This window comes from Xiphias gladius, chromosome 5, assembly GCF_016859285.1.
Source record: "Xiphias gladius isolate SHS-SW01 ecotype Sanya breed wild chromosome 5, ASM1685928v1, whole genome shotgun sequence".
NCBI lineage: Eukaryota > Metazoa > Chordata > Actinopteri > Istiophoriformes > Xiphiidae > Xiphias > Xiphias gladius.
In genome coordinates, this window is record NC_053404.1 from 7670502 (window position 1) to 7696806 (window position 26305).

Sequence of the window (26305 nt, forward strand, 5' to 3'; positions counted from 1 at the left end):
CCATGTTTTGTCATTGTCTTTATTAACTATCAGTACAGACAGTGTTTTGATCCTGTCTGGACCTCAATCCACTCAAAATGACTGTAATAATACCACAGTAATAACTGGGGTTAAATACAATTTGAAATACCCAGGAAGAAGAATATCTCAAACAGAAAATATATCCCACTGTCGTATCTATCATCCAAGATCTTTGTCTACAAGCAAAAGTACAGACAGGTGACAAATTAAAGGAAAAACCAACATTAAGTAAGGTGCTGGGCCACCACATGCCACTAGAAGAGCTTCAGTGCACCATGGCATAGATTCTAGTTTTCTAGAACTCTGCTGGAGGGATGGAAAACCATTCTTCCAAAAGATATTCCCTCATTTGGTGTTTTGATGCTGCTGGTTGACAGTGCTCTCTAACACGACTCTGTCTAACACGTCGGTCCAAAACCTCTCACTGGTTTTCAGTTTAGTTGAGATCTAAGCCTGCTCAGCATTTTATTCATGACACAGAGTGTGACAGGATGTCTCTCCACTATTTATTTGGGTTTTTCCTTTAATTTGTCACCTGTCTGCACTTTTGCATCAATAATCAGATCACAACTAAATTTCAAAGGAAATGCAAATTACAAGAAATATCTTACATATATCCTCGTATATCCACCAATTTTAACCATGAAGATCAGTCTACTACGCATAATGGAAACTGTTGTATAACGTTTTCTGTGTATCTGGAGGAGTCTGAGTCTGAGACAGTAACTCTCAACACATTAAGATTTCTTCTAATACCACACCTCCGGGTGACTGTGGTATATTTGTGGTGTGCAAGTTTACAGAAAACATGTATGCCCAGAAGACAAAAGGCTCCACAACTACATCTCAGAGCAAAGGAAAAAAGCACAAAAGAGGAAACAGCATGTTTCCAGTTTCAATGTGTTTGTTCTGCTTCCACGAGTGTGTACATAAAAAAACTCTCAATGTTTCTGTTCAGAAAGAATTATCAGAAAATCTATCCTGCTGGCTCAGTAACATGGGGCGCGTCAATGGAGTAAGATGGCTTTTATGTTCGGGGCACATGACTGGGATCATTTTAGACTAAGTTGAGGCAGTATAAATCAGTCAGGTAGTCATGAATGATATGGTGCTTGACATTTTGTTTTATGTTAATTTTATTGAATCATTGATTGCGTCTTGTGCTTTGTTTGTGTCTCCTGCTGTATTGTGTGTATTTAATTGTTGAGTTTGGTGAATTGTAAAAACCCATGGGGCATTGCAAAGTAGCTTAGGCTATAGATACTGTATTATGTAGCAGTCGTTCATGCTATGTACTTATTCGGATACAAATAAACATTTAATAAATAAAACCTGGTAGCTAGCGTATCATCATGAGGCTACAATAAAATTTGTTTAATGGATTGAACTGTTTTCTATAGTTATAAGAAACAGGGCAAGGGGTAACATTACATATATGCTTTTTATATGTGAATTTGTGTTGTCATTGTTTTTGCCTGCCTATTCTCTATAGGAGTATCTATTCTATTATTCTAACAAGCAGAATACTCACAAATACACAGCTTTCTCTTTCTGTCTTACATTCTCTTTCTCATGCGCACACACACACAAATATAGACTTTCAAACGCCGAACCATCCCCTCTCTCCCCTGTTACCATGTGCAGTGAATATAGTTGCGATTCTCAGTTAGTTGTCTCCTCCTAGTGCTCCATACAGCCGTCCTCCCTTCTTCCCTCCCCTCAATCAGTGTTTCCACACAGATCCCACCTGAGCTCTTCTCAACTGAATACAAGTATTGTATCACTCGTGGGGTCTGTTTTTTAACTGGCTGTGTTTATGAGTAGAGTGGAAACTGATCATTACTTGCAATGGACCATATTGTGTTGCTGCTAGTGTGTGTTGCTCCGGTGATTTGGTGCTACAGTTCAGGTCAAGTTATGGACAGCTGTGAAAACATGCAACCTCACCACTCTTATCTGAGCCCACAGATAGAACCAGCACCCTTCACTATCACTACGGACAACAGCAACGACAGACTTGGAGAGGAGGTCAAAGGTAAGCAATAGGCTTATTTAAACTTTGGAATTAGTGTAATGCAGCTATCATATATGTATTATTAAGTATATTAATCATGAAAGGGATACATTTAAAAATTAAAGCAATATGGGTTAAATGTCCTTTAAACAAACACATTCTCTTAAAGTGTCAGTCCACCCAAATGACTAAAAACATACTAATAATATGATATCTGTCTGTTTGCCTCCACCACAATGCAATAGAGGTGAATGGAATTTATTTCATTGTGCTCACAGCATTGAGCACAATGCTCTGCATAATCCATAGAACACACTGTTAACAGTTTTCATTGGAAATGCGTTTTTTAGGAAGTAGTCCCAGTGAAAACTGTTTAAAGTGTTCCCTTATATCTACAGACACCAACAAAATCTAAAGGTTTATAGTATATTGAAAATGAATGAGCATGTTGTTTGCTAAATTTCATGCTACTATAAATGTTGCGTAGGGCTTTCCTGGCTGTAAACGCTGTGCTGGATTTTTTTCCCCCAGTTCAGCTCCAGGCTCTGGGTTCCACACCATTCATTGGTTTCCTGTTACAGGCTAGAGAAGTGGGGGGGTTGTCTCCTGTGGGCACCTTCACTCTGACAGCAGGGGCTGCTCAGCTACTCATCTGCAGCCAGAGACCTGTGAGTTTACTCCCATGCAGCAGACTATAATGTGAACAACATGTAGGCCTACAGCAGGCAACATAATATACCATGAGAGAACTCCCGCACACAGTTGTGTTTAATCCTTTCAAAACAGTCTTGTTTTAATCCTTTGTATCTACATTTAAGTACCAGTAGAAACTAGTAAGTATTTTATTAGTACCTGATTTATACTACAAAATTACGCTATGAACCGCAGGCTTACCAAAAACAATTTATTCAGTTACCAGTACCAGTAACTGAATAAATTGTTTTTCTATGTATCATGAATTTTCCAGGCCAGATTAAAAATCAGACCACAACACAGAAAAAAGTGAGAAGGTATATAGCATTTCAGTGTTCTCCAGGAGAGAACAGCATTGACCTGCCAATATTAAATGCAAAGCTCACACTAGTTCTTTTTTGAGATGAAAACCTGTTGTTCATGTCAAAATGAACCAGACTAGATAAAATAGTATATGGCTGGACCGTGTATGGTCAGTGTATAGACTGTGTGTGTGCGTGTGTGCGTGTGTGTGTGTGTGTGTGTGTGTGTATGTGTGTCCAGAACTCAGCTGTATCCCACAGATCACAATCTGTTAAGACCTCCATTCAGGTGACATGGAGATCAGAAGTATCAAGAGACAGGAAACCCATTCAGTTCCAGTAAGGTTCAGTTAAACTACTTTGCTCTATTCTATTCTGTTCTTTACTACATATTACCCATGTGTATACCTTGATTGATGAAAAGTGGTTTTGGTCTCTCTACAGTGCATCCTTTGTGCAGAATTATTGGACATTTTGGGTTGATGTTACAAGTCTCGCCCTGACCTTCACTAATGACAGTTCTGGTGGATCTACAAGTCCCCCCCCTAAACCAACAATAACCAGTTCGAGCACCACACCAACAACAAACACAAAACTTCAACCTACACCAGGTGTAAGTAACAAAGGGCATGAAATTAGCTGCCTAACTACCAAACTAGCAGCAAAGCATAAAAAAGTTACACACTACAATTTTCACAGGGTAGAAAACAGTCAGATGGAATATAGTGAATGTTGAGAAGTTAATAATGATTGAATGCTCTTGGCTTGAATGTGGGAGTACAACAACAGCAACCCTTTAAGGATTTAGCAATGGGTGTCTTGGCATCTTGGTCTTGGTATCTATACGTAATACATGTAATACACATGTATTACATATAGATTTGTTTAAATGTTTACTTAGTTATCCATCTCTTAGCCCTGGAACCCTTAGCCTTTCTTCTTATTGCCACAGCAAGCAGATATTAGCTTAATTTAGCTACACAGAAATCTCCAAACAGCGAGCTTTTGCTTACTAAGGGACTTTATAAGGCCCTGAGGCTGATGAAGGGCTACCATCCCCTTTAACATCCTGCAATTCATCTCATCTTGGTGGCTCTGTGACACTTTAATTCCTTAATGAGGGGTAGGGCAGCTATCCCAATTCTCTGTCCGTCTCACAGCCTGCATGTGCCTTTTTTATCAGGTCCTTTAGCTCCTGCTGTGTTGCTTTCAAACTGCTGTCTTTACTGTACTAAACATGACTTTAACTAACTGATATTGACCTTTGTAGACTGCTATCCTGGATTGTTCGAACAGATTTTCTACTTTTTCTACAGCTGTTAATGTCAAGGCTGAGGAGTAAAAGGGATTAGAATTGTAATTAACTGAAATTGATAGATAATGTAATTAAGTAAGATAATGTTAAAAGCCGACAACGCAGAGTGAGTCTAGGATCTTAAGAAAATTTAGGCACCAGGTTCTTTTTTGTCAGGGGGAGAGCAGCACTAGGTAACCAGGTATCAAAAAAGATTGAATGATTAAAAGAATTCAATTAATAATAACACATAAATTAAAAACACTAAAAATTTTGTGTTACTGTCTAAGAGGCAGAGTCTCTATGCAACAGCCACTAAAAAGGGAGAAGGGTATTAGGGGTACTTAAGTGTCCATAATCCAGTCTTTCCACACACATATGTAAGTATAAATACACACACACATTTATATATATATATATATATATATATATATATATATATATATTGATTCCAAAAGCCTCTGTTACATTCAATTCACATTTTGTATGTCCAGTGCCAAATTTTTTTAATTACCTCTTCGTACAATATTTATGCACAGACCGTAGTTATAGTTAAAAAAGAAAAACAGCTAACATAAATTGTAGGCCTTTAAAAGTCAGATGTAATAACCTTGACAGTTTTCCTAGGTGCAAGAGGAATGCCCATTGTAACGTCAATCATGAGCACCGGGATTTAACTTTGTTCATGTGGTTATATTTACATGATTATATAGCTTTAGGCTTTTTCCTGCAGAAGAGTATCTCCAGTGCAGACTGCGGTGTCACCAAGGTGTGTTTCAGTCAGCCTTCAGACTGTGATCCTAGAGTAAGTGCTGACTGTTATTTCATGTCAGCCATGATGCTGTCTCCCAGTGACGCATCCATCCACTATGAGATGACAGGTCCTTCTGATGGATACATCTCTTTTGGATTCTCAGATGATCAGATGATGGTAATGTGAAGACAAAATATTTGAATCTATGAAATGTTGCATGTTTGTAACAATTGTAAGAATAGGCTCTTGATATACTTGTTTTTGACAACACATACTATAAGTGCATCATGTGCAGCATTGTTAACATAAAGTGCATTCAGAAAGTATTCAGACTCCTTCCCTTTTTCACATTTTGTTATGTTGCAGCTTTATGCTAAAACCATTTAAATTAATTTTTACCCTCATCAATCTACACTCAATACCCCATAATGACAAAGCAAAAACTGAATTTTAGAAATCTTTGCAATCTTTGTAAATTTATTAAAAAGGAAAAACTGAAATATCACATTGACATAAGTATCAGACCCTTTTAGTATATTGCCCAAGGACACTTCAACATGAAGACTAGAGATGCCTGGGATCAAACCACCGACCTTCTGGCTAATGGACAACCTGCTCTACATCCTGAGCCACAGCTGCCCCTATATATGGTCTCACAGCTGACAATGCATGTCACAGCAAAAATTAAGCCTTGAGGTTGAAAGAACTGCCTGCAGAGCTCAGAGACAGGATTGTGTTGAGGCACAGATCTGAGGAAGGCTACAAAAAATTTCTGCTGCATTGAAGGTTCACAAGAGCACAATGGCCATCATAATACTTGAATTGGCAATCTCGAAGATTTTCATTTACATAAATATCTGTTATGTAAATATCTGTTAATCACTATCAATTGCCAAATGAGGTAACACAATGGTGATTGAGCCTGTGTCTCACTGATGAAAGTATTGTAATATTTATATACAGTATTTACAGTATTATATACTGGATGTCTGTGGTACCATTCCCAGATAAATGATGGACTGGATTAATTTACTGCTAATGGACTTCAAGATTGCTGCAAATGCAAACTGAGCAATTCCTACTTCTGCAGCTTCACATTAAAAGCATTTAACTGGCAAAACACTAGTTGACTTTTATTATGAAGCTTTCTGTGAGCTTAGCACTTACCGCTATCATTCATCGAAAATCCTTCTACAAAAAAATGGTAATTTTTGGCATTTTTGGAAAGTAGGTCTTTTTGAAATATTGCAGGGAGTAATGGAACAAGAAAGTGCAGCTCCTGAGCTGTTATATGACGAGGCCAGACATCATGTCTGGAGGAAACCAGGCACTGCTTATCACCTTCCAAACACCATCCCAATGGTGAAGCATAGTGGTGGCAGCGTTTTTCAGTGGCAGGGACAGGGCGACTGGTCAGGGTTGTTGGAAAGCTGAACGGAGCAAAATAAAGAGATATCCTTAATGAAAACCTGGACCACAGTACTCAGGACCTCAGACTGGGCTGAAGCGTCACCTTCCAACAGGACAATGACTCTAAGCACACAGCCAAGACAACGGAGTAGTTTAGGGGCTCTGTGAATGTCCTTGAGTGGCCCAGCCAGAGCTCTGACTTGAACCCAAGCGAACGTCTCTGGAGAGACTGGAAAATGGCTGTCCACCGACGGTCCCCATCCAACCTGAAAGAGCTTTAGAGGATCTACAGGGAGAATGACAGAAAAACCCCAAATCCAGGTGTGCAAAGTTTGTTGCGTCATACCCAAGAAGACTACAAATGGGCTACAAATGCTGCCAAGGGTGCTTCAACTAAGTACTGAGCAAAGAATCCGAATACTTAATCAATGTGATATTTCACTTTTTCCTTTTTAATAAAATTGCAAACAATTCTAAAATTCTGTTTTTACTTTGCCATTATGGAGTATTGAGTGTAGATTGATGATGGAGAAAATTAATTTAATTGATTTTAGCAAAACGCTGCAACATAACAAAATGTGAAAAAGGTGAAGGGGTCTGAATACTTTTTGAATGCACTGTACAGTACCTGCCTACGTAATTTGTCTGTACCTGGACCAGATTTAACAGAGGAATTTCTTCACCCTGCTCTATGTAAATGTCTCCACAGACCTATGTAGAGAAGGGTGTAATGCATGGATAACCATAAGTTGCAGAAAGAGAAGAGGAACCAACTTGCACACCTCCCAAATCTTAATGCGTCGTGCAGACTTGTGCTTCAAGCAAGCTGAGTGGTTAATCCAATTCCTGTCAGAATACGGATTAAAACAGAGATGAATTGCCTATGTGCACAGAAGTATAAGCATAAATCTGGTTTAAAAAGTATGTTCATCATAGGGCAAATCAGTGCCAAATCGTTTAATCATCAACATCAGAATAATTTCCCTCTGACCTAAGGCCTCTGACCTACATATGTAACCATACACCTCATCTGCTCCTGACTTTACCACACAGATATGTGTGACCTTACCATACATATGATATACTACCCCCACAGTTCATGTCCTTAATTCCATTTTGTAGATGCGTAGTGGTACTTTCGGAGGAAAAACACAACCAACACTCTGAAGGAACACATGACACACGGCTGTATAAAACATAGTTAAAAGCAAGCATATCATGAGCCCAACTGTGTGAGGAAACTCTGTAAGACTATAAGTATTTACCGTAGTTAAAGTGGCATCAAAAAGTTAGGGCACCCTTGGTCAAAATCTCCGTCACTGTGAATAGTTAAGTGAGTATAAAATTAACTGATCTTCAAAAGTCATAAACTTATAGGTGAAACATTCTTTTCAACATTTTTAGCAAGATTAGTGTATTATTTTTAATAAGAAAGGAGCACCATACGAAGGTTTGGGCAACCCAAGAGATTTTAGCTCTCACATACCTTTTACCAAAGTCTCAGACCTTAATTAGCTTCTTAGGTGAATGGCTTGTTCAAAATCATTGTAAGGAAAGGCCAAGTGATAAAAATTTTAAAGCTTCATAAATACTTGGACTCCTCAAATCTTGTCCCAACAATCAGCAGCCACGGGCTCCTCCTCTAAGCAGCCTCTGAAAATTAATATAATTGATGCCAACAAAGCAGGAGAGGGCTATAAGAAAATAGCAAAGCATTTTCAGGTAGCCATTTCCTCAGTTCGCAATATAATTAAGAAATTCCAGGTAACAGGAACAGCAGAGGTCATGTTGACGTCTGGAAGACCAAGAAATCTTTCAGATCGAATGGTTCATAGGATTGCTAGAAAGGCAAATCAAAACCCCATTTTGACTGCAAAAGAGCTTCAGCAAGATTTAGCAGACTCTGGAGTGGTGGTCTGGAGATAAAAGGGTGCTATTAAGAATGGGGGTGGGTTGATCATGCTTTTGGATGTGTGTTGCAGCCAGTGGCAAAGGGACCATTTCACTGGTAAGTGAGAATGGATTCAATTAAATACCAGGAAATTCTGGGAGTAAACAACACACTGTAAAAAAGCTGAAGATTAATAGAGGATGGCTTCTACAACAGGATAATGATCCTAAACACACCTCAAAATCCAAAATTGGAATACTACAAGAGGCACAACCTGAAGGTTTTGCCATGCTCCTCACAGTTAGCTGACCTAAACATCATTGAAAATCTGTGGATAGACCTCAAAAAAGCAGTGCATGCAAGACGGCCCAAGAATATCACAGAACTAGAGGCCTTTTGCAAGGAAGAATGAACAATAATCCCTCAGATGAGAACTGTAAAACTCTTAGCTGGCTACCAAAAGTGTTTAAAAAATGAGATTCTAGCCAAAGGGGTTATTACTAACTACTGACCATCCAAACTTTTGTTATTTTAAAACTGTAAAAGATGAAAATAAAAAAGTATTCTTGCTTTAAATATGTCATCTTTAACTATTTGCATTTTTGGAAATCAAGTGATTTTTTACTCACTTAACTAATCACAGTACCAGAAGTTTTGACCAGTAACAGTAACAGAATCTTTGATTTTTGAGATTTTGACCAGGGTTACCCAAAATTTTTCATGCTACTGTATGCCAAGATCCATATTTTTCAACAATGCCTACTGAAGATCAGATTTTTGCCTTGCAAATAGCAAGGACGAGAGATGGTGATGTCTATCGGTGAGTCAGTTTTTCAATCTTACCATCCATAGCCTAACAGTGTGGTTAATGGCCAGATTAAAGTTCCTGTGTATTTTCATTATTTTGGTTAATTTACTTTTGTTGACGGATCAACTTTTGGCAAAGTGTCTAATTTGGACCTAAGAAATATCAAAACTGAGGGAAGACATTTGTCATTTCTAAAGCCCTGCCTGACAAAAAATTATAAGTATGTAGTTTGTTCAGTCTACTTTCCTCACCAGGCTGCTATTTTGGGCTTTAAAGAATATCAGCAATATTGTTATTCCAGTCAAACACTGCAGGAAATAATTTTTGTAAATATCTTGATTGATTGGATTGGTTGTTCTAATTGACCAGTTACTTCTGAGTGAAAAAAAAAGTCTGTGAAAGCATTCGTTTCATTCTTACCTCTGTCTTTCCTCAGGGAAATGACGACATTTATATTTGCGGCATCGGCAGTAATGGCCTAGTGTGGTTGCAGCATGCCTGTTCAACAGGACGAACAGCTCCACAAGCTGTTCCGCTGGTACGTAATTTCTTCTGAAACCACTGATGTAATATTTAATGCTCTTCACCTGCTCTTAGAATGAGTGAACTGCACATGTAACTGTGTGGATTCAACTTGATGCTGAGATGATTTCTGACCTGTCCATCAGGGGAATGTTTCTGATGTAAGAGTGTCATCGCAGGACAGGGTGATCAGCTGTTCCTTCACCTCCATGAACACTATTTCTACTCAGAGGACCACTGGCTTCGACAAAACCTACCACCTCATGTTTGCTCATGGACCCAGCAGCAATGGTAATGTAGAAAATGTGTAATGGTGGAGGCAGAAGCTATTTATCCTTGCTCAGGGATGAAGATGTTACTAACTAAGAGAACAAGGGTATCCAAACTTTTCATACCACAGTATCTTTTAATTTAAGAGATTATCTTAATGAGTGAGCTTTAAGCACTTTGTCCTATATTATTGGATATATGATGATTTTATCACCATCAAACATCCCTCCCCAGTATTATAACTCCTAATGCTAACAGTGATACTTGGGCTTGGACTGAAGAAATGCTGTCAAGTCAAGTATAAGTCTTGTAGTGGAGATTCAACGTACACAAAGGAACTGTCAGTGATCTTGTACCTCAGTCTGGTCTTGTTCAGTATATGGAAAACCAAATAAACTGAGAACCCTTTTTACAAGTTACCTCATCTGGGGAAAGGTGGACTTACAAGAAACCCCTGTATAACTCTGACAGTGGGAGCTGCTGGTGGTGACTTCAGATAATATAATTGCATTGCATTTCAGTAAGATCCAACTGCTTCCACATCAAAAGAGAGAGGGTTTGAGAACGGGTTAATGTCCTTCTCAATCGCAGCAAAATCTCGAAAGCCCTGATTAAATTCCGTAAATTTCACAATAAATGATTTAATGTTTGCATATACTGTATTTAGAGCACAAGCTCATATTTTCCTTGCAACCTTTTGTTCAGTGTGTTCAGAGGGCCGGTGAGCAACTACAAAAGGCTGTGACATTTTTCTTTTAAAAACCAGAAAAAACAGTCAATTTCAGAGAACTTAACTGTTCCAGAAATGCCCCACAACTAAGGCAGTGCACATCTGAGTAGTAGATTATGTTCCCATATTGTGCATTAATTTCTGACCGGAAATCCCAGAACTTCTGGCAGGAGTGGAGTGGGAATAAAAATGGATGATTCTATGATGATGTTATTACTGTAGTTTGTGGAGACTGTAAGACTGTAGCTACTGTCAAAAATGACCAATCACAACTGAGTAGACACAATAACAAGTATGAACAAAACTGAACATTAATAATTGAGGTAGCTGGTATCTAAAATTCTGTAGATCTGTGCTAACACACACACAGACTTTGACTACTTTAATTAGTGTAATAGAATTCCTGAAAAAAAACAGAGCAGAAAACAAAGCTATACAGCATTATCCTGCTGAATAAACTCAGAGCTTCCTTTTGTCTTCAGCCTACTGCTTATGCTGTAAAACCTGACTGGTGTTTGTACTGTACTCACCAGGAGCTGTGGTCCTGAATCTACTCTGCTCCTCCTCTCTGTTGTTAGATGCACAATTATTTGAGGCATATGGATTTTTCTGGATTTTTACTTCTTTTTCTCTGAGCTTTTCAGCCACACCTTTACATATTTTGAAAACTTCGTTATTCATGTAAAGTAAGTCAGCTTCTGACTAAGCAGGTGGGCTTTCTGACTAAGCGGTTGGGTACAGCCTGTGGGAGGAAATCATTTACTTAATAATTTGAAGTATATCAGCAACTGAATACATAATTTTGAAATGTAATCACTACTTAATACTTATTGTTGAAATTTAAATATTACTGAATTTATTGCACTGAAATATTTGACTTTGAAAACCATCTTTCTGAATGTATGTGGTCTGAATTTCATTTTGTTAAATTCTCAGTAGTCAGTTTCAAGTTGTGCAAGTTGTGCAATGTCAAAAACTTTTTTTCCAATATGTACACTTGATGATGCATAAGTATTTGGGCAGTGACATTTTTCATTTTTCATTTTTCATAATTCTGCCTCTGTACACCACCATGATGCATTTGAAACAAAGCCATCCAGATGTGGTTGAACTGTAGATTTTCAGCTTTAATTCAAAGGGTATAACAAAAATATCACATTAACCGTGGAGGTATTACAGCCATTTTAATGCATAGTCCCTCATTTTCAGAGGTTAAAAAGTAATTAGACAATTGACAATAGATCAGTTTCATGGCCACGTGTGGCCTGTTCCCTCATTATTTCTTGACAAATTAAGCAGATAAAAGGTCTGGAGTTGATTCCAAGTGTTTAATTTGCATTTGGTAGCTGTTCATGGGAACTCTAAATACACAGTCCGAAGAGGTGTTGATGTTGATGTTGTGAACAAACCTATCAGACAGATGGCAGAAACTTTAAGAGAGGCCAAATCCACAATTTGGTACATTCTTAAAAAGAAGGAATGCACTGGCGAGCTCAGCCACACCAAGAGGCCTGGAAGACAATGGAAGACATGATCACAGAATTCTTTCCTTGGTGAAGAAAAACCCCTTCACAACATCTATCCCGGTCAAGAACACTCTTGAGGAGGCAGGTGTATCATTGTCAAAGTCTACAATCAAGAGAAACCTTCATAAATGTAAATACCAAGGGTTTATCACAAGGTGCAGACCACTGGTAACACTCAACAATAGAAAGGCCAGATTAGACTTTGCCAGAATACATCTAAAGAAGCCTGCCCAGTTCTGCAACAAGATTCTTCCGACAGATGAAGCCAAGATGAACTTGTACCACTATGATGGGAAATGAACAGTATGGAGAAGGAATGGAACGGCTCATGATCCAAAGCATACCACATCTTCTGTTAAAATTGGTGGAGGCAGTGTTATGGTATGGGCATGTATGTCTGTCAGTGGAACTGGGTCACTGGTGTTTAATGATGATGTGGCTGCTGATAGAAGTAGCAGGATGAATTCTGAAGTTTATAGGACTATACTGCTCACATTCACCCAAATGCTGCAAATCTGATAGGACAGTGCTTCATAGTACAGATGGATAATGACCCAAAACATACTGCAAAAGCAACCCAATAGCTTCTCAACCCAATTTAGCATGTTTTTCACTTCCTGAAGACAAAAATGAGGGTTAAAGATCCACAAAAAAAAGGCATGTAAGGCAGCTGCAGTAAAGGCCTTGCAAAGCATTTCAAGGAAGGAAACTCCGCCTTTGGGGATGGCCATGGGTTCCAGACTTCAGACAGTCATTGACTGCAAAGGAGCCAATCCCAGCTGCCAGTCTATCAGAGAGCCGATATATAGAGAGAAACAGCCAGTCACACACTCACAAATACACGTAATTTAGAGTTGCCGATTAACCTAACCTGCATGTCTTTGGACTGTGGGAGGAAGCCGGAGTACCCAGAGGAAACCCATGCACACACGGGGAGAACAGGAGTTCAAACCCAGAATCTTCTCACTGTGAGGCGACAGTGCTAGCCACTGCACCACTGCACCAGTAGAATATAGTAATTATAACCTGCACCAACTCGTTACAGAGAAGAGTTCAGTCTGATGGATGTCGATAAGAGCAGTACCACTGACTGGCTGACAAAAGAGGTCATCATATAAAACAGCAAAGATTTAATGCACCAATAATGATTAATAGACAAATGGCTGAGATGGATGATGATTTTAAATACCTTGGTACATACATTGACAGCAGTCTTACCTTCAAGGAAATACTGACCACTTTTATAATTTGAAATGTTCACAGCATCGACTTGCTACATAAGCTCAACAATTTTGGAGTGAGAAAAAATATTGTGGACACTGTGAGTAGGAGCCAAGTGGAAAGCATCTTGTCTTTTAACATGTGGTACGGTAATCTGAGCATTGAGAGCAAGCAAGCTGCAGAAAATAGTGAACATGGCCTCCAAAATCTTAGGGAAGCCACAAAAGCAGCTAAGTAGTATGTATGATGAACTCTTAAGAAGTAAAGCTGACAGAATTATTAACAACCCCTCTCATCCACTGTACAGTGAATTTGACCTAGGCAAGGTCTATGTCGCATGTTGACCTGAGCCAGTGATAAATAGTGTAACACTGGCTGACTGTAGCCCAAGTTGTGCCAATCATGGCTCTGGCTTTGCTGACAAAGGCTAGCTGCCAAATGTCTCATCTTTTCCTCCCGTTCTTTACCCATTTTTTATTTAGTCCCGTAACCAGGGTATGGGCATCCAATTTCCCCAGGCAAATTATCATTAAAAACAATAATGGGAAATAATTCTGCTTTATTTCAATAATATTTTTGGATCAAATACAGGGATAAATTAATGAAAAAGTTTATTTAATTCTTGTGCAAGGCAGTTGCACCCATTGCATCATGATCCTGCAAGATTCACAATATGTTTTTGATGTAGTGTAAAACAGCTGGACACTGTAGTATTTAGGAGACATCACTGAAACAGGAGGAAACAGAAAATTTGTTGGGGACTATTTTCAGTGGAAAACTAATACCCATTTGTTACCAGCGGTGACAGTGTGGCTGATTATTGTTTTCACATTTGAGTTCAAAGATGGATGTGGTCTGACGCATGTACACTGAGTACTCATGTAATAATATAGTAAAAACTACTGAGTGATCGTGGGTCTGAACATAAACATGTTGATGGGAGTTGTGGCTTGTGTGATCCCATCACAAGATGGTCTCTAGTTACTCTAGTTAGTATTTCTGGCAGCAGGACAGTGTATGTGGGGGTCAAACGACAGTGTGTGTTAATGGTAGTGAAGGAACGTGTCACACAATGCAACAGTATGGGTCACTAATGCATTTTTAATAGTTTTTGCACAACAATGGAACTCTATGGCACAGATAAATTAGATATATCAGAACTTGGATACACAGTCAGTACTTGTAAGTAGGATCCATTCATTGCTGTTTTAGGTCTTTTCATGTAATTTCTTTACAATAAGAAAAACATAGAATATTGTCAGACTTATCCTTTAAGTTTAGGAAAAGATTGTGGTTATGGTTATTAAAAAGCAAACATTAATTGCCGGTCTGTGTACAGGGTGAAAACTCAGGTCTCCTGCACGAAAGTCTGAGGCACTACACACCTGTCCACCACCCCTGACCCCCATACCCTTTCTTTTGATCTCACTACATGAAGGACACACTACTTAATGCATTGGCACGAAATGTTCCCAATGGATTTAAATTGTGATGTGTGAAATTGTCTAGTATGGCTGTACTGTACATCTAAGGATAAAGGGCTGGTGAGAGAGGTTGTAGACAAATCCTCAGGCTGGCCAGACTTATTTGGAAGAGAAAACAAAGGCAAACAGTAAAAATGTTACCCAAGCTGATTGAAAACATTCATAGTTTACAGACACAGTTTACAGACTCCAGGGCTGGCTTTAGGGACAGGCCACCTAGGTAGTCAACTAGGGTGCCAACAGCTGGAGGGACACCAAAGAGGAGGAAGACATATTTTGTAATTGCTCCTGATCTACTTTTAAAAGTCTGTAGAGGGACATTTGCTGGGGACTCTTGCATAACCTGCGGTATTTTTGCTTTTCCAGTCCTGCAGTTCATTTGCTTACACAACTATGCAAGAATCACATATGAGTAATCAGGTTATTTATGTTCCATCCAACAATTATAATATGATCCACACCAGGATAAATCATAATTGGAATACAGATAATGTGCAGATCATTTGCAGAGGTGTGTCCTCAACTGGAGTCATGTAGATGGTGAGTAAATATGTTTAACAAAGAAAGCCTATAATTCTAAATAATAACGCTACCCTGAAAGTAACATAATGTCATGGATGTTGTGAGCTTGGCAGATCAAGGCATTTTGATATAGGTAGCCTATGAGCTATAAATCCAGATGTTTGCTCCTAGAATGATAGCTGTCAAAGTTCCCGCACTGTGTTCCATTAAAACACTGAAGGCATGGCTTTTGGAGCTGGAGTTACCCGCTGGGTGACAAAATATATAAAAATAACAATTAGTTTCACATATGTAACAGCATCAGTGAACAAGGTGAGCAAGCAGTTGTCTTGCATGTTTCAGTGAAATTTAACAGGTGAACATACCTCTACGGTGCTGCTGTTAGTTTGGCATTTTGTTAATGCTTAGGTTAATGAGTGTCTGTCTAAATCATGTCCAGACCTTCCTGCTACAAACAAATCACACTGACACCCTCTCTCTTGGTGTAGGTTTAAAGTGTGCACTGAATGTTGTATAATTTAATTATATTATATAATGTGGTCAAGATAGCATTTATGAAATTCTCATATCAGTAACACCTACAGTGGCAAGACAAAGTAAGTGGACCCTTTTGAATGACATCGCTTTCTGTATTAATTGGAAATAAAATGCAATCTAGTCTTCATCTAAGTCACAAATATAGACAAAAACAATGTGTTTAAGCTAATAACACACAAACTAGTAAAATATTTAATGTCTTTATTGAACACACCCATTAAACCTTCACAGTGCCGGTTGAAGTAAATCCACCCTTGGAATTAATAACTGGTCGAACCTCCTTTTGCAGCAATGACCTCAAACCAGTGCTTCAAGTAGCTGAGGATCAGAGAGGTACAACATTATTGAGGAATTTTGGACCATTCTTCCTTACAGAACGGTTCACTTACTTTTTTTTACCTTTTTTTTAGGTTCACTTAATTTTTCTTGCCACTGTACTCCCCTGCACAAACTGTCTGTAATGTAGAGGCATCAAAAACACAGATGAACCTGATAAGATAGAGAAATGAATAATATGTTCTATCAAACCAGGATAATACATAACTAGTATGCATGTAAATATACTAATTGAGAGATTAGGTTGATGGCATGACACAGAACAGAAGTTGAATAAAATTAAATTTGAAATAATAAAGTATTATAAAATTATTATGAAATGTTCTAATCAGACCCCTCAGGGACGCCAGTGGACATCTCACCTAGGGTACCAAAATGTCGAGAGATGTTCCTGAGAGACCCATTTTCTGATTCAGTTTTGACCTACTATACTTACTTTAATTGTTTGCAAACAGTTTTCCTGTGCAATGAGGGATTCTTATTTTGTCTGCTTTCACTTTCAGTTTGACTTTCAAGTAATGTTTACCTAATGTTTTACATAATAAACCACTGATCATCTGTTTATTTTTGTCTGTCTTCTTGTCTGAAAGAAAAAAAAAGTGTTATTCTTTTTGTCTGACATCTTTTTAGTGATATCACTGTGCTCCCAGATCCCAGATATTACTTTTAAGTATAATGTTATCATAACTGATACATAAACCAACACACTTAGCTGGAACATTTTCCAAGTTTTACAATGGCTAATTGAAACTTCACCATCTTTACTGTAATGTGAATATCATTTCACTTACTGCTTGCTGCTGCAAATGGTAACAATTTGCAGAAAGTAATATGTTTCAGCTTTTAACCTTTTAAAATACACCGCCCCATCATGGGACACTTTGGCCTTGGTAGCACTACTTTAGGCTAGTAGAAACCTTATATTCCCTTTTTATGCCAAAAAAAAAAAAAAAAAAAATAGGCATAAAAAAACGTACACGTCTACAATGTTTATGTTTGTAAAATTTAAAGAGAGACCTTTCAAAGGAGACCATGGTTATGACTGTAATCAAAACAGTTGAAGAACAGTAAACTTTTTATTTTGGTTACATTGTTTTCAGGCTTGTGCACCAAAATGGAGGTGTCTGGTAAAGTGTTAACAGTATCAGCAGCAGTTATTAGGAAGCTAAGCTAATAATAAGAGAGAAACTTCCGCCCCTTATAGTAACCTAAGTAAAATGCTTGCATCATTCCAAAGTTCTACAATGAACTGAAAGTGGAACATTCATCTCTGTCTATTTTATGCATCTCCTACAGGACAAATCCAGTTCCATGCAAGTACCTTCATCAGCACTGACAAGATAGACATTTCCAGACCCTGGATTGTCAGAAAAGCTGGATGGCCTCACATCATCAAAGCACATGGTGAGATCTTGACTAGAGGGATGTCTACTGTAGAAGTAATTTACATCATACACTCTTTTTTGTCCTGCTAGCAGCATGACATAAGCATAGTGATACTTGTCACTTGGCTTGTCCAACACCTTGACAGCTACTGGGCTGTAATAAAATTTGCTGTGAATAGACAGGGTCCCGCGAGGATGAGTCCTAATGATTTTGGTGACCCTTGACCTTATTTTGACACTGCCATTCATGGGGACATTGGCAAGAAATTTACTGAGCACATTAATGTTTCCCTGAAGATTAGCTATTTTCATTTTCATTTTCAGTTTAAACAGAACTGACACAAGTGACAGTTCTGTTCAAAACCTGTAAAATTAATGATATTCCCATCAGCCTTTGTGTGTACTTTATGTTTACTTCTAAATTGCATAGCTAACATATCCTGATAAACCTCAACATGTTAACTTGACATTGTGAGCTGTAAATTGAGGTTTCAGATAACACTGAATCATCATCATTTTGGATCATCATTGACTGATGTAATGTCACACGACTGTAATGTTAGACAACTGTAATTTTTGGCATGTATAAAATGCAACACATTACTCTGTGGGATTGGGGGCAGAAATTAGTGTTACATACCATGGTCACTACAATTGTTGTTGTATTGTGCAAAATTTTGAGAGCACTACACATTATGTATAGCATAAATGTCACAATCGGAATTGTGACAATCAGTTAAAATCGCAGACAGTATATAGTGCTATATGTAGAAAATTGAGTCTTATCTAATATTTATTTTTATTATATTTTTGTTCATTTTTCCAAGACAGTGACTCAGGCTCTAGTAAACCTACATTACATGATTAAAGCATTTGAAATTTTTGACAGCAGAATAGCTCTGCTTTAACAGTACTGTATATAACCTGCATTACAAGCTGCCTTTGATGATTTCCCATAATATTGTGCAAAATGTATAATTTGTGTAATATTTTGTATGCTAGTATTATGGGATATCATAGCAGTTTCACCAATCAGATACTGTTTCATAGTATCATAATATCTGTGTATAGGTGTTTTATTGTGGAGTTGTTGTTGTAGCCTAATCAAATTTTGTAATGTTATTGTTATTCCTTTATTTTCTCTGAAATCTCTATCTTCCTTTTTTGTGAACTTTCCCAAAATAGTTTGCCTGTCCATAGGTTCCCACTCTATTGGTTTTTCTCTAGCATACCCATTTGTTTCCCTTGGCATCATTTTGGTGTTACACCTCCAAGACAAGCCCAGCTTAAGCAAGCACATATGCTCAGAGCTGAATGGTGGAGAGATACAGATGGTGTATGACAACTGTGTTTCTTTTGTCCTGTGAAGAATAAATCCCATAGACCCTCAACTCTAGTGTGTGCTTCACTCACTAGCTGGAGTCCCAGGGGCCCAATGTCTCATCCAACAATGACAACACTAATTTTTTTCAGTGCAGTTAACCCTGTGGGAGAGTTTACACAGTGTGAAGGTATTGTCACTGTCATAATGCTCTGAAGTTTATGTTGAGACAAGAAGAAGAAATGGATATTGAATCATAAAACCGCTTGGTGTGTGGTTAAGAGTCAATAGCATTTGAACTGAATTTTGTTTCAGGAGCACTCATGCTGATAGCCTGGATGACCATGGGATCACTGGGAATGATGACAGCCCGATATCTGAAAGGAGTGGCCAAAGGACAAAACCTGTGGGGTAAAGATGTCTGGTTTCTGGTGAGACTTTATAACCATTACCTTAAGTTTTAAGCTTAGTTACCATCTTCATTTGAGTGCTACTGGACTCTATTTTTGTAAGATCTGGTTAAAAGAGGAAATTTGATTTTAGGTACCTTTAAAGACCTCTTTACAGTAATCAAAGAACATACTAAATGGAAACTTATGCTAAAGCCATAATTTATTAAGAAAACAAAACAAATGACCAAAATAATTTCTGAAGGACGTATGTAAGTTGATTGTGCATGGTTAAATAAACTCAAAAAAAAAAAAAATCCATTTCCTGACCGAAAAGTCCAAAAACAAAACGCAAAAATAGAATCCAGGAGCAGCAATGCATTGCGAAAAAACAAACAAAACCCAGAAAGCATCCCAAAGGAAACAAACTCACTAGACAAAGAAACAGGGATTAGTATTTCGTCCTAGAGTCGATCTCTGGTCCTTAGCCTCAACTGTTATGGTCTTCCTGTCAGTAAATTCCTTTATCCTTCATGTGGATGAGTCTTAACCATAAAAGGGACTAAATGCCTTTTTCATCTCTGTTGTAGACCACCAAGATTTTTCAGAGCTCTTCTGGCTATCCCCAGAGGCATTTTCCCTCTTTGTTTACCCCCAGCCCAAAAATCTCCCCCTTGTTCTCCTTTATAAATACCCCTACACCTGTGATCCTGGGTGCCATCGGTGACCTAAAGCAGGACACTACATTTGGCAATATAGTAAAAGAATGGGTGACAGGGATAGAGTGTATCAGAGGTTCAACCTTGCAATGGCTTATTTTGTAATAATAAACCATCTAATATACATATCCATATATACTTTTCCCCTCACACTTGTGGCTTTGTCACAACTTCATAGATACAACAATGTACCACAGAATTACTTTTTTAAATGTATTTCAACATTTGATTAGGTTGTCTTTTTCAGCATGAGGAACTTTTGGAAAAGTAACCATGAAAATAAAAAATTCTAAAATTAAAGTCAGCATAATATGATGGTATACATTCTAAAAGCAAACACACACTTGGAAAATGTTAAATATCATCTTTATAATTGTGGGGTAGATGGAAGTTACATTTCAGTGTGCTGCTGATTTATTCTGTGTCTCTTCTAAATTATAATACAGTAGAACAACAAACTAATAATAAATATTCTATACAAAGAGTTTAAAGGATGATTTTATTGATCAAAAAATCTTTTATTTACTCTATGAAAGTGTCAAAATTTATGCCAAATTCCAACCATAATTTACCAAAGACATGATTTTTTTAGATTGATTACAGATGATAAATAATTAGAGAAACATTTTAGATACACTGTGGGTGTGTCCAAATTAGTATCTCAGAAGTAAGCACTGTGCATCGAACCTGGCTTTCACCATGGTTGCACATGAGCAAAAATAAATACGAGATATAGTCACATTAGCCATCAAAACCAGGATAAAATATCAGAGAATTCGATGGTGTGTTTTGTGTAGCTGACTCGTTATGGCTAAGAATACTGGACTGTTTTTGTTAAATGTCTCACAGTAGCACCACTGTTCAGATAGCTTTGTCCAAGCCCTCCCTCAATTAGGCGCAACTGATCCTGCACATCTGCTGATTGCTCTACAGTATATGTTCAACTTGTACAGTATCATGTTGTACTGTTTGTGTTCCTTCAGGTACATGTAGCAGTGATGAGCGTGACGACAACAGCCACAGTCATCGCCTTTGTCCTCTCCTTTTCATACGTCAAGGCCTGGTCTAAAGTCAGTACACCAGCACTACTGGAACTCATTAAACATTTTGCCACCTCCAGCTGTAAATTGTTGAGGCTTTATCTTTTGAAGAGCATCGTCAAAAGAATACACAAGGAATTGGCTTTTTAATGCATTATATTATAACTTCTTATGTCATTTGGTAACAACAAGTGAGGTGAAACGCAAAATGACAACAGGCTTGGATTAATATTTCATTAAAAAAAAGACTGGTCATGGCAAGTCTTTGCTCTGCCCTGTGAACTGATCTAACTGACTGCAAAGCAGCTTTATTTTGTACTAACAGCATAATTATCATTTATGTGGTAACTTCCCTTTTTATTGTTTATGTTAAGCATTAATGGGTGGAGTAATGGGATTACATTGTTTTTCTAATACTGTACAAGATTATTAAAACAAATACTTTAATTGCAGGTCAGACTCATAAAAATTTTACCAGATAAATACTAAATAAATATTATCACAAACCAATACAAGTTTATTATACTGGAGACTGTCATTATTGGAGACTTTGCACTTATTTTCTTCACTATTACTGAGGCATTCATTTTCATTATTTTAAGTTTTTATCTTTAGCTTTATGATTAGAGTAGTTAAAGGAGGAAAAGAACATTTTTAAAACAGTGCCAATAATAGGCTTATAGATATTGGTCCTATGATGGGAACCTTTTTAAGAGATATGTATGATTGTTTGCTTGCTATTTGGTCTCTCTTGCAAAAAATATCTTGATCTCAGTGAGACTACCTGATTTAGATAAATGCTGTAATAATAATAATGATCTCATGTCTGTATGTATGGAGCTGAACATGGTTATTAACTTATTAGCCATCCGAGTAATTTGAAAAATGTTTCAATCACTTCAATTACCAAACATAAATATGTTGGCAATAATGATGTTTCCCTGGGAAAAACAAAAACAAATATATTAACAAATGTTACACCCAGCACAGTTGATTATATTGAATAGATTAAGAAATATTTGATTGAGACAAATGAAAACATTGAATACATTTTATGAAACTCTTGTAAGTAAAACTCCACTTTGCCAACTGCATAATTAATGGCAGGATATTTAATTGATTGTTTTTCAGATTTTCTGATGTTAGTCTGTTGATGCACTTCATTCAAAGTGTTACCCTTGTTTTTTCCTAATATTCCTCAAATACTGTCCTCAGATATTTCTTTTAGCCATCTGAAGCAAGCATTTAAAATAGTTCCCAGTGTGATAAGTGTATGTTAGTGAGTATCAGTAATGCTGTGTGCTGTTTGCAGGGAGCCCATCCTGTGTTAGGCTGCCTGGTTATGATCCTCTTGTTCTTCCAGCCCTTACTGGCTCTTCTGCGTTGTGGAGCACAACATCCACTGTATGTATCATGATGTGTGTGTGTGTAATTCAAGTCCTAAAATCCAATAACAAAATAAGTCATTTGCTAGTGAAATCTAACACAACATTTATCAGTACTCTGCTGACCCAGTGTACCTATTAGTAGGACAAAGACACATCATTAATTCAAACACACAGTTAACTGTCGAAAAACAGCCTCCTTAAACATATTATAAAACAAATTAAAACGTAGCTATAATTTAAAACAATGTACCAGAAACTCCTAGTCTGCAACAGACTACAATAAAGACATTAGAATGATTAAAATTAGCAACTGCCAAATTTTATGGCAAATGTTCCATCCAGTTTTAAACAAATATTTGCTGCAACCACAGTTAGCTCTTGCTTCTTGTGGGGTCCCCCAGCCTTTAGACTGGTTTTCACCATATGGGATGCTACTCAGTCAGACTGAGATCAGGTGATTGACTTGGCCAGTATATATCCTTGGCAAGGATATACTTACTCTTCACCCTGAAAAGTTCTGTGATTGCTTTGGATGTATGTTAAGGATCGTTGTCCTGCTGAATGGTGAAATGTTGTTCAATGAGCTATGATGCATTTGACTGTATCACGCGGTGCACCACTGATCAAAGAGCTGATTGGTTTAGATGTTGGCTCAACAATGTAACATTTTATAGAAACTTTACTTTTTTTGTTTAATGGGAAAGATTTTGATTCTGTTAGTCAGATTTTGCACTATGAAGGTTTATTCTGTTAGCAAAATAAAAGTGTTTATTGGATCAGATCTAAGGGGATGTAAGTGTTTCTTTGACTTCCTATACAGACTATGAAGGCTGTTGGAACTGTCCATCTTAACTGCAGCTTTTTGTCACTGCACCCTGCTGCTGGTCTTGCACACTTTCCAAGTGAGGCGCAGCTCATCTTGAACACATCTACTATCATTAGCTGAAGATGATCATAAGATATGGGTGACAAGTGGACCCTGAGCTAACACTATTTGTCATACAACTGTCTCCAAGGTCAAGAGTGAAGTTTCATGCTTATAAACACAGTTTTTTAATGAACCAATGACCAGTACAATTCTTCTAGTGAAGACAGTCTTATTTCAGGAGCTGATCATTTAATATTTTTCCTCTGTCTTTGACAGGAGATTTCTGTTCAACTGGTCACACGCTTCAAATGGAGTGGTAATAAAAGCTTTGGCTGGTAAGTTCGTCTTCCGTTGTGCACTAATAAAGGCCTAAGTGTCTTCTGTTTTTGTACACTCTAATAAAAAATATTTATAAATTATACTACAGACACATTGACAATCCTTACTACAAGTCTTGAAAAGGCTGCTTTTATGTGACATCACACAGTGGCAGCCATATTAACAGGCCTGAAGTTGATTGACAGCACTTTGATGAAAGTGATGGGTGGTTTTGTTGGCTGGGAAGCTCTGTTCTACATCCTCTTGGATGTCCATTCAAAATGGAAGGTTAACAGTACAGGTAAATATACTTTATTATGTTCATTATTAATGTTATTATTATTGTAAAGTGACTTTTGATGGGTGCTTATTTGCAGCTAAGATGAAAGTTCAGTTGAAGTGGAACTCCACCTTAAACATATTATAACGTCTCTGAGCTTTATTTAAAAGTGTTGTGTTCCTGGTGTATCATTATCTAGTGTCATGTGGACAAACAATAAAAGTTAATGAAAATTGCATTCATGCCCAGGGAACCTATCCTGTTCTATCAGAGTAGAGACCTTGGAGCAGACCCAACCTCCTAACCTGAATCACTGTCAGGGAACCAGTGGCTGACTTATCTTACCCTTAATACTTATATTAATAAAACAGGCAAATGAAAAATTAATTAATTAATTAAGTGACTGAAATAAATAAATAACTGATGAAATATAATAATGAATAATGATAATAATAATAATGAAATAATTAATTCAATGAAAATTTTAATTAAAGTAATAATTTAATTTGATTTAAACAAAAATAATAAATGTTATTAAAACATTTAAATAAATTAGATTAAAACTTTTATTGAAAATTAAACTATATTAAATTGAAAATTGAATTAAATTTAGTTTAAATAGACAGATAGTTGGGATAAGTCTACATTTAGCAAATTCTACAGGTAATCTGTCAATGGCCATGAAATCAACTTTAATTGTTTATTTCTAGCGAGTTACAAAGTAGCTCAGCAGCTATATTCATTCACCAACTAGCCCTGCGAGAAGTCACTACCTCACTTAGCTTCTAGAACCAAACATTTCACAAAGATGCATAGATTAATTACAATGTTACACCTTCTGTGGCCATGTCTATAGAGTCAGTTTGTCGTCCAGTTGCTCTTGGATCGTTTGGGTTTGCATCTGTGTTTATTGATGGGTCGGTCTCAAGTTTGAATTAGATAATTAAGGGTCCTTTTGTTTAGTACACACACACACACACACACACACACACACACACACACACACACACACACACACACACACACACACACACACACACACACACACACAACAAAATTAAAACTAAAATATCTAATGTTGAAAAAATGTGTGATTGTCTAAGTATCCTGCAGCAGCTTTAACTTTTGTCTTTTCTTTGGATTACAGATACTTTGGAATCAAAAATGGTAAGAAAAAGTAAATTAAAAAAATAACATACAGCTGATTTCTAATGTAAATTGCATTGTTTTGTCAGATAACAATTTATGTCCTGCTGATGGCTCTGTTCTTCGTGGGAAACTTTACCTTTCTGGTGGCACTGTTGGTGGGAATTTGGATGTCATGAGAAGAGCCGTGATAAAGCAAAAACAACCCACTAAAGCATTTCTGTTATTATTTACCAAGAATTTCCTTTTATCTTTTTTAAATCCAGAAATACTTTTCTACTTGTTTTCATGAAATGCTTGATATTATTGTTTTAATGTCATCAGTAATTTGTAGGCCCTACTTGAAAATAAATAAAATAAGATTTACAATTGTCTTTGAGGTAAAGCCTTATTTCCTAGTGATCTTTAGATATCTTTTTTGTACCTGGATTTTATAAAGGGCATATATCCACAAATAACTGATACAGTTATTCATTGATATAAGTAAATCGTGAACATTTGACCTGAGTTGAACACATCTGACATTACTCGGCTAGGCATCTTTATAATTCATTTTGGGTTGCTGAGGTTTAAAATTATAATCCTACAGGTTCCGGTCCTGATTGATATGGCAACACCTGTAGTTACTGGTGGTAACAGAAAATGTGGTTTAATAGTAAAGGGCCCAGATTTCTGGTGACAGAAAACATTTACCGAGGAACTACTTTATCAGAAAATACAGCAGAAAAGCAGCTGGTGTATCTGTTTACAGTAGAACCAAAAGACCTGGTTGGTTTAATAAAGAAGTGAGTCAATAATTTTTCCACCCCGACATTAGCAATTGCTGATGTCATCCTGTGTACAATGCAAGTAGATTTCCACACAACAGACGGACACATTAAAAAGGAACTATCTACCCTGCTAAGGAGTTAGAGGTGTGCAGCCTGTCGCCTGCAGGTCTTCATGGCTGCTCCTTATTATTTTACTCCCTACAATATTTTAAAACTGATCCACTAACACATTTTTGATGAATTATTATGGTCAGCGCTTACCTTAGTGAAAAATACATTTCATTTCCTGCGGCTACTTCATAATAAAAGCCACGCAGTGTTTCAAGACTTGAATGCTTTTAATATG

The 26305-nt window shown here is 37.3% G+C and overlaps 1 protein-coding gene across 2 annotated transcripts; it reads left to right on the plus strand.

The window, feature by feature from the left end:
- Positions 1-1765: 1765 nt before the first annotated feature.
- On the plus strand, positions 1766-25512 carry zgc:163022 (putative ferric-chelate reductase 1). Of its 2 annotated transcripts, XM_040126230.1 has the most exons (15): positions 1766-2056; positions 2567-2703; positions 3272-3369; positions 3475-3643; positions 5058-5255; positions 9624-9725; positions 9856-10000; positions 17632-17739; positions 19357-19472; positions 21133-21219; positions 22502-22593; positions 23722-23780; positions 23933-24064; positions 25191-25210; positions 25279-25512. In XM_040126230.1, the coding sequence occupies exons 1-15, from the start codon at positions 1870-1872 to the stop codon at positions 25366-25368; spliced, it is 1740 nt and encodes a 579-aa protein (XP_039982164.1). In that variant the 5' UTR covers positions 1766-1869; the 3' UTR covers positions 25369-25512. The 2 variants fall into 2 exon arrangements, with proteins under 2 accessions (XP_039982164.1, XP_039982165.1); XM_040126231.1 differs by lacking the exon at positions 5058-5255.
- Positions 25513-26305: the final 793 nt, after the last annotated feature.

Excerpts from the sequence above, each read along its gene's own strand:
- zgc:163022 (XM_040126230.1), top strand. The coding sequence starts at position 1,870 with ATGGACCATATTGTGTTGCTGCTAGTGTGTGTTGCTCCGGTGATTTGG. Across the intron at positions 2,057-2,566 it reads ACTTGGAGAGGAGGTCAAAG|TTCAGCTCCAGGCTCTGGGT; the intron begins GTAAGCAATAGG and ends TTTTTCCCCCAG. Across the intron at positions 2,704-3,271 it reads TCATCTGCAGCCAGAGACCT|AACTCAGCTGTATCCCACAG; the intron begins GTGAGTTTACTC and ends ATGTGTGTCCAG.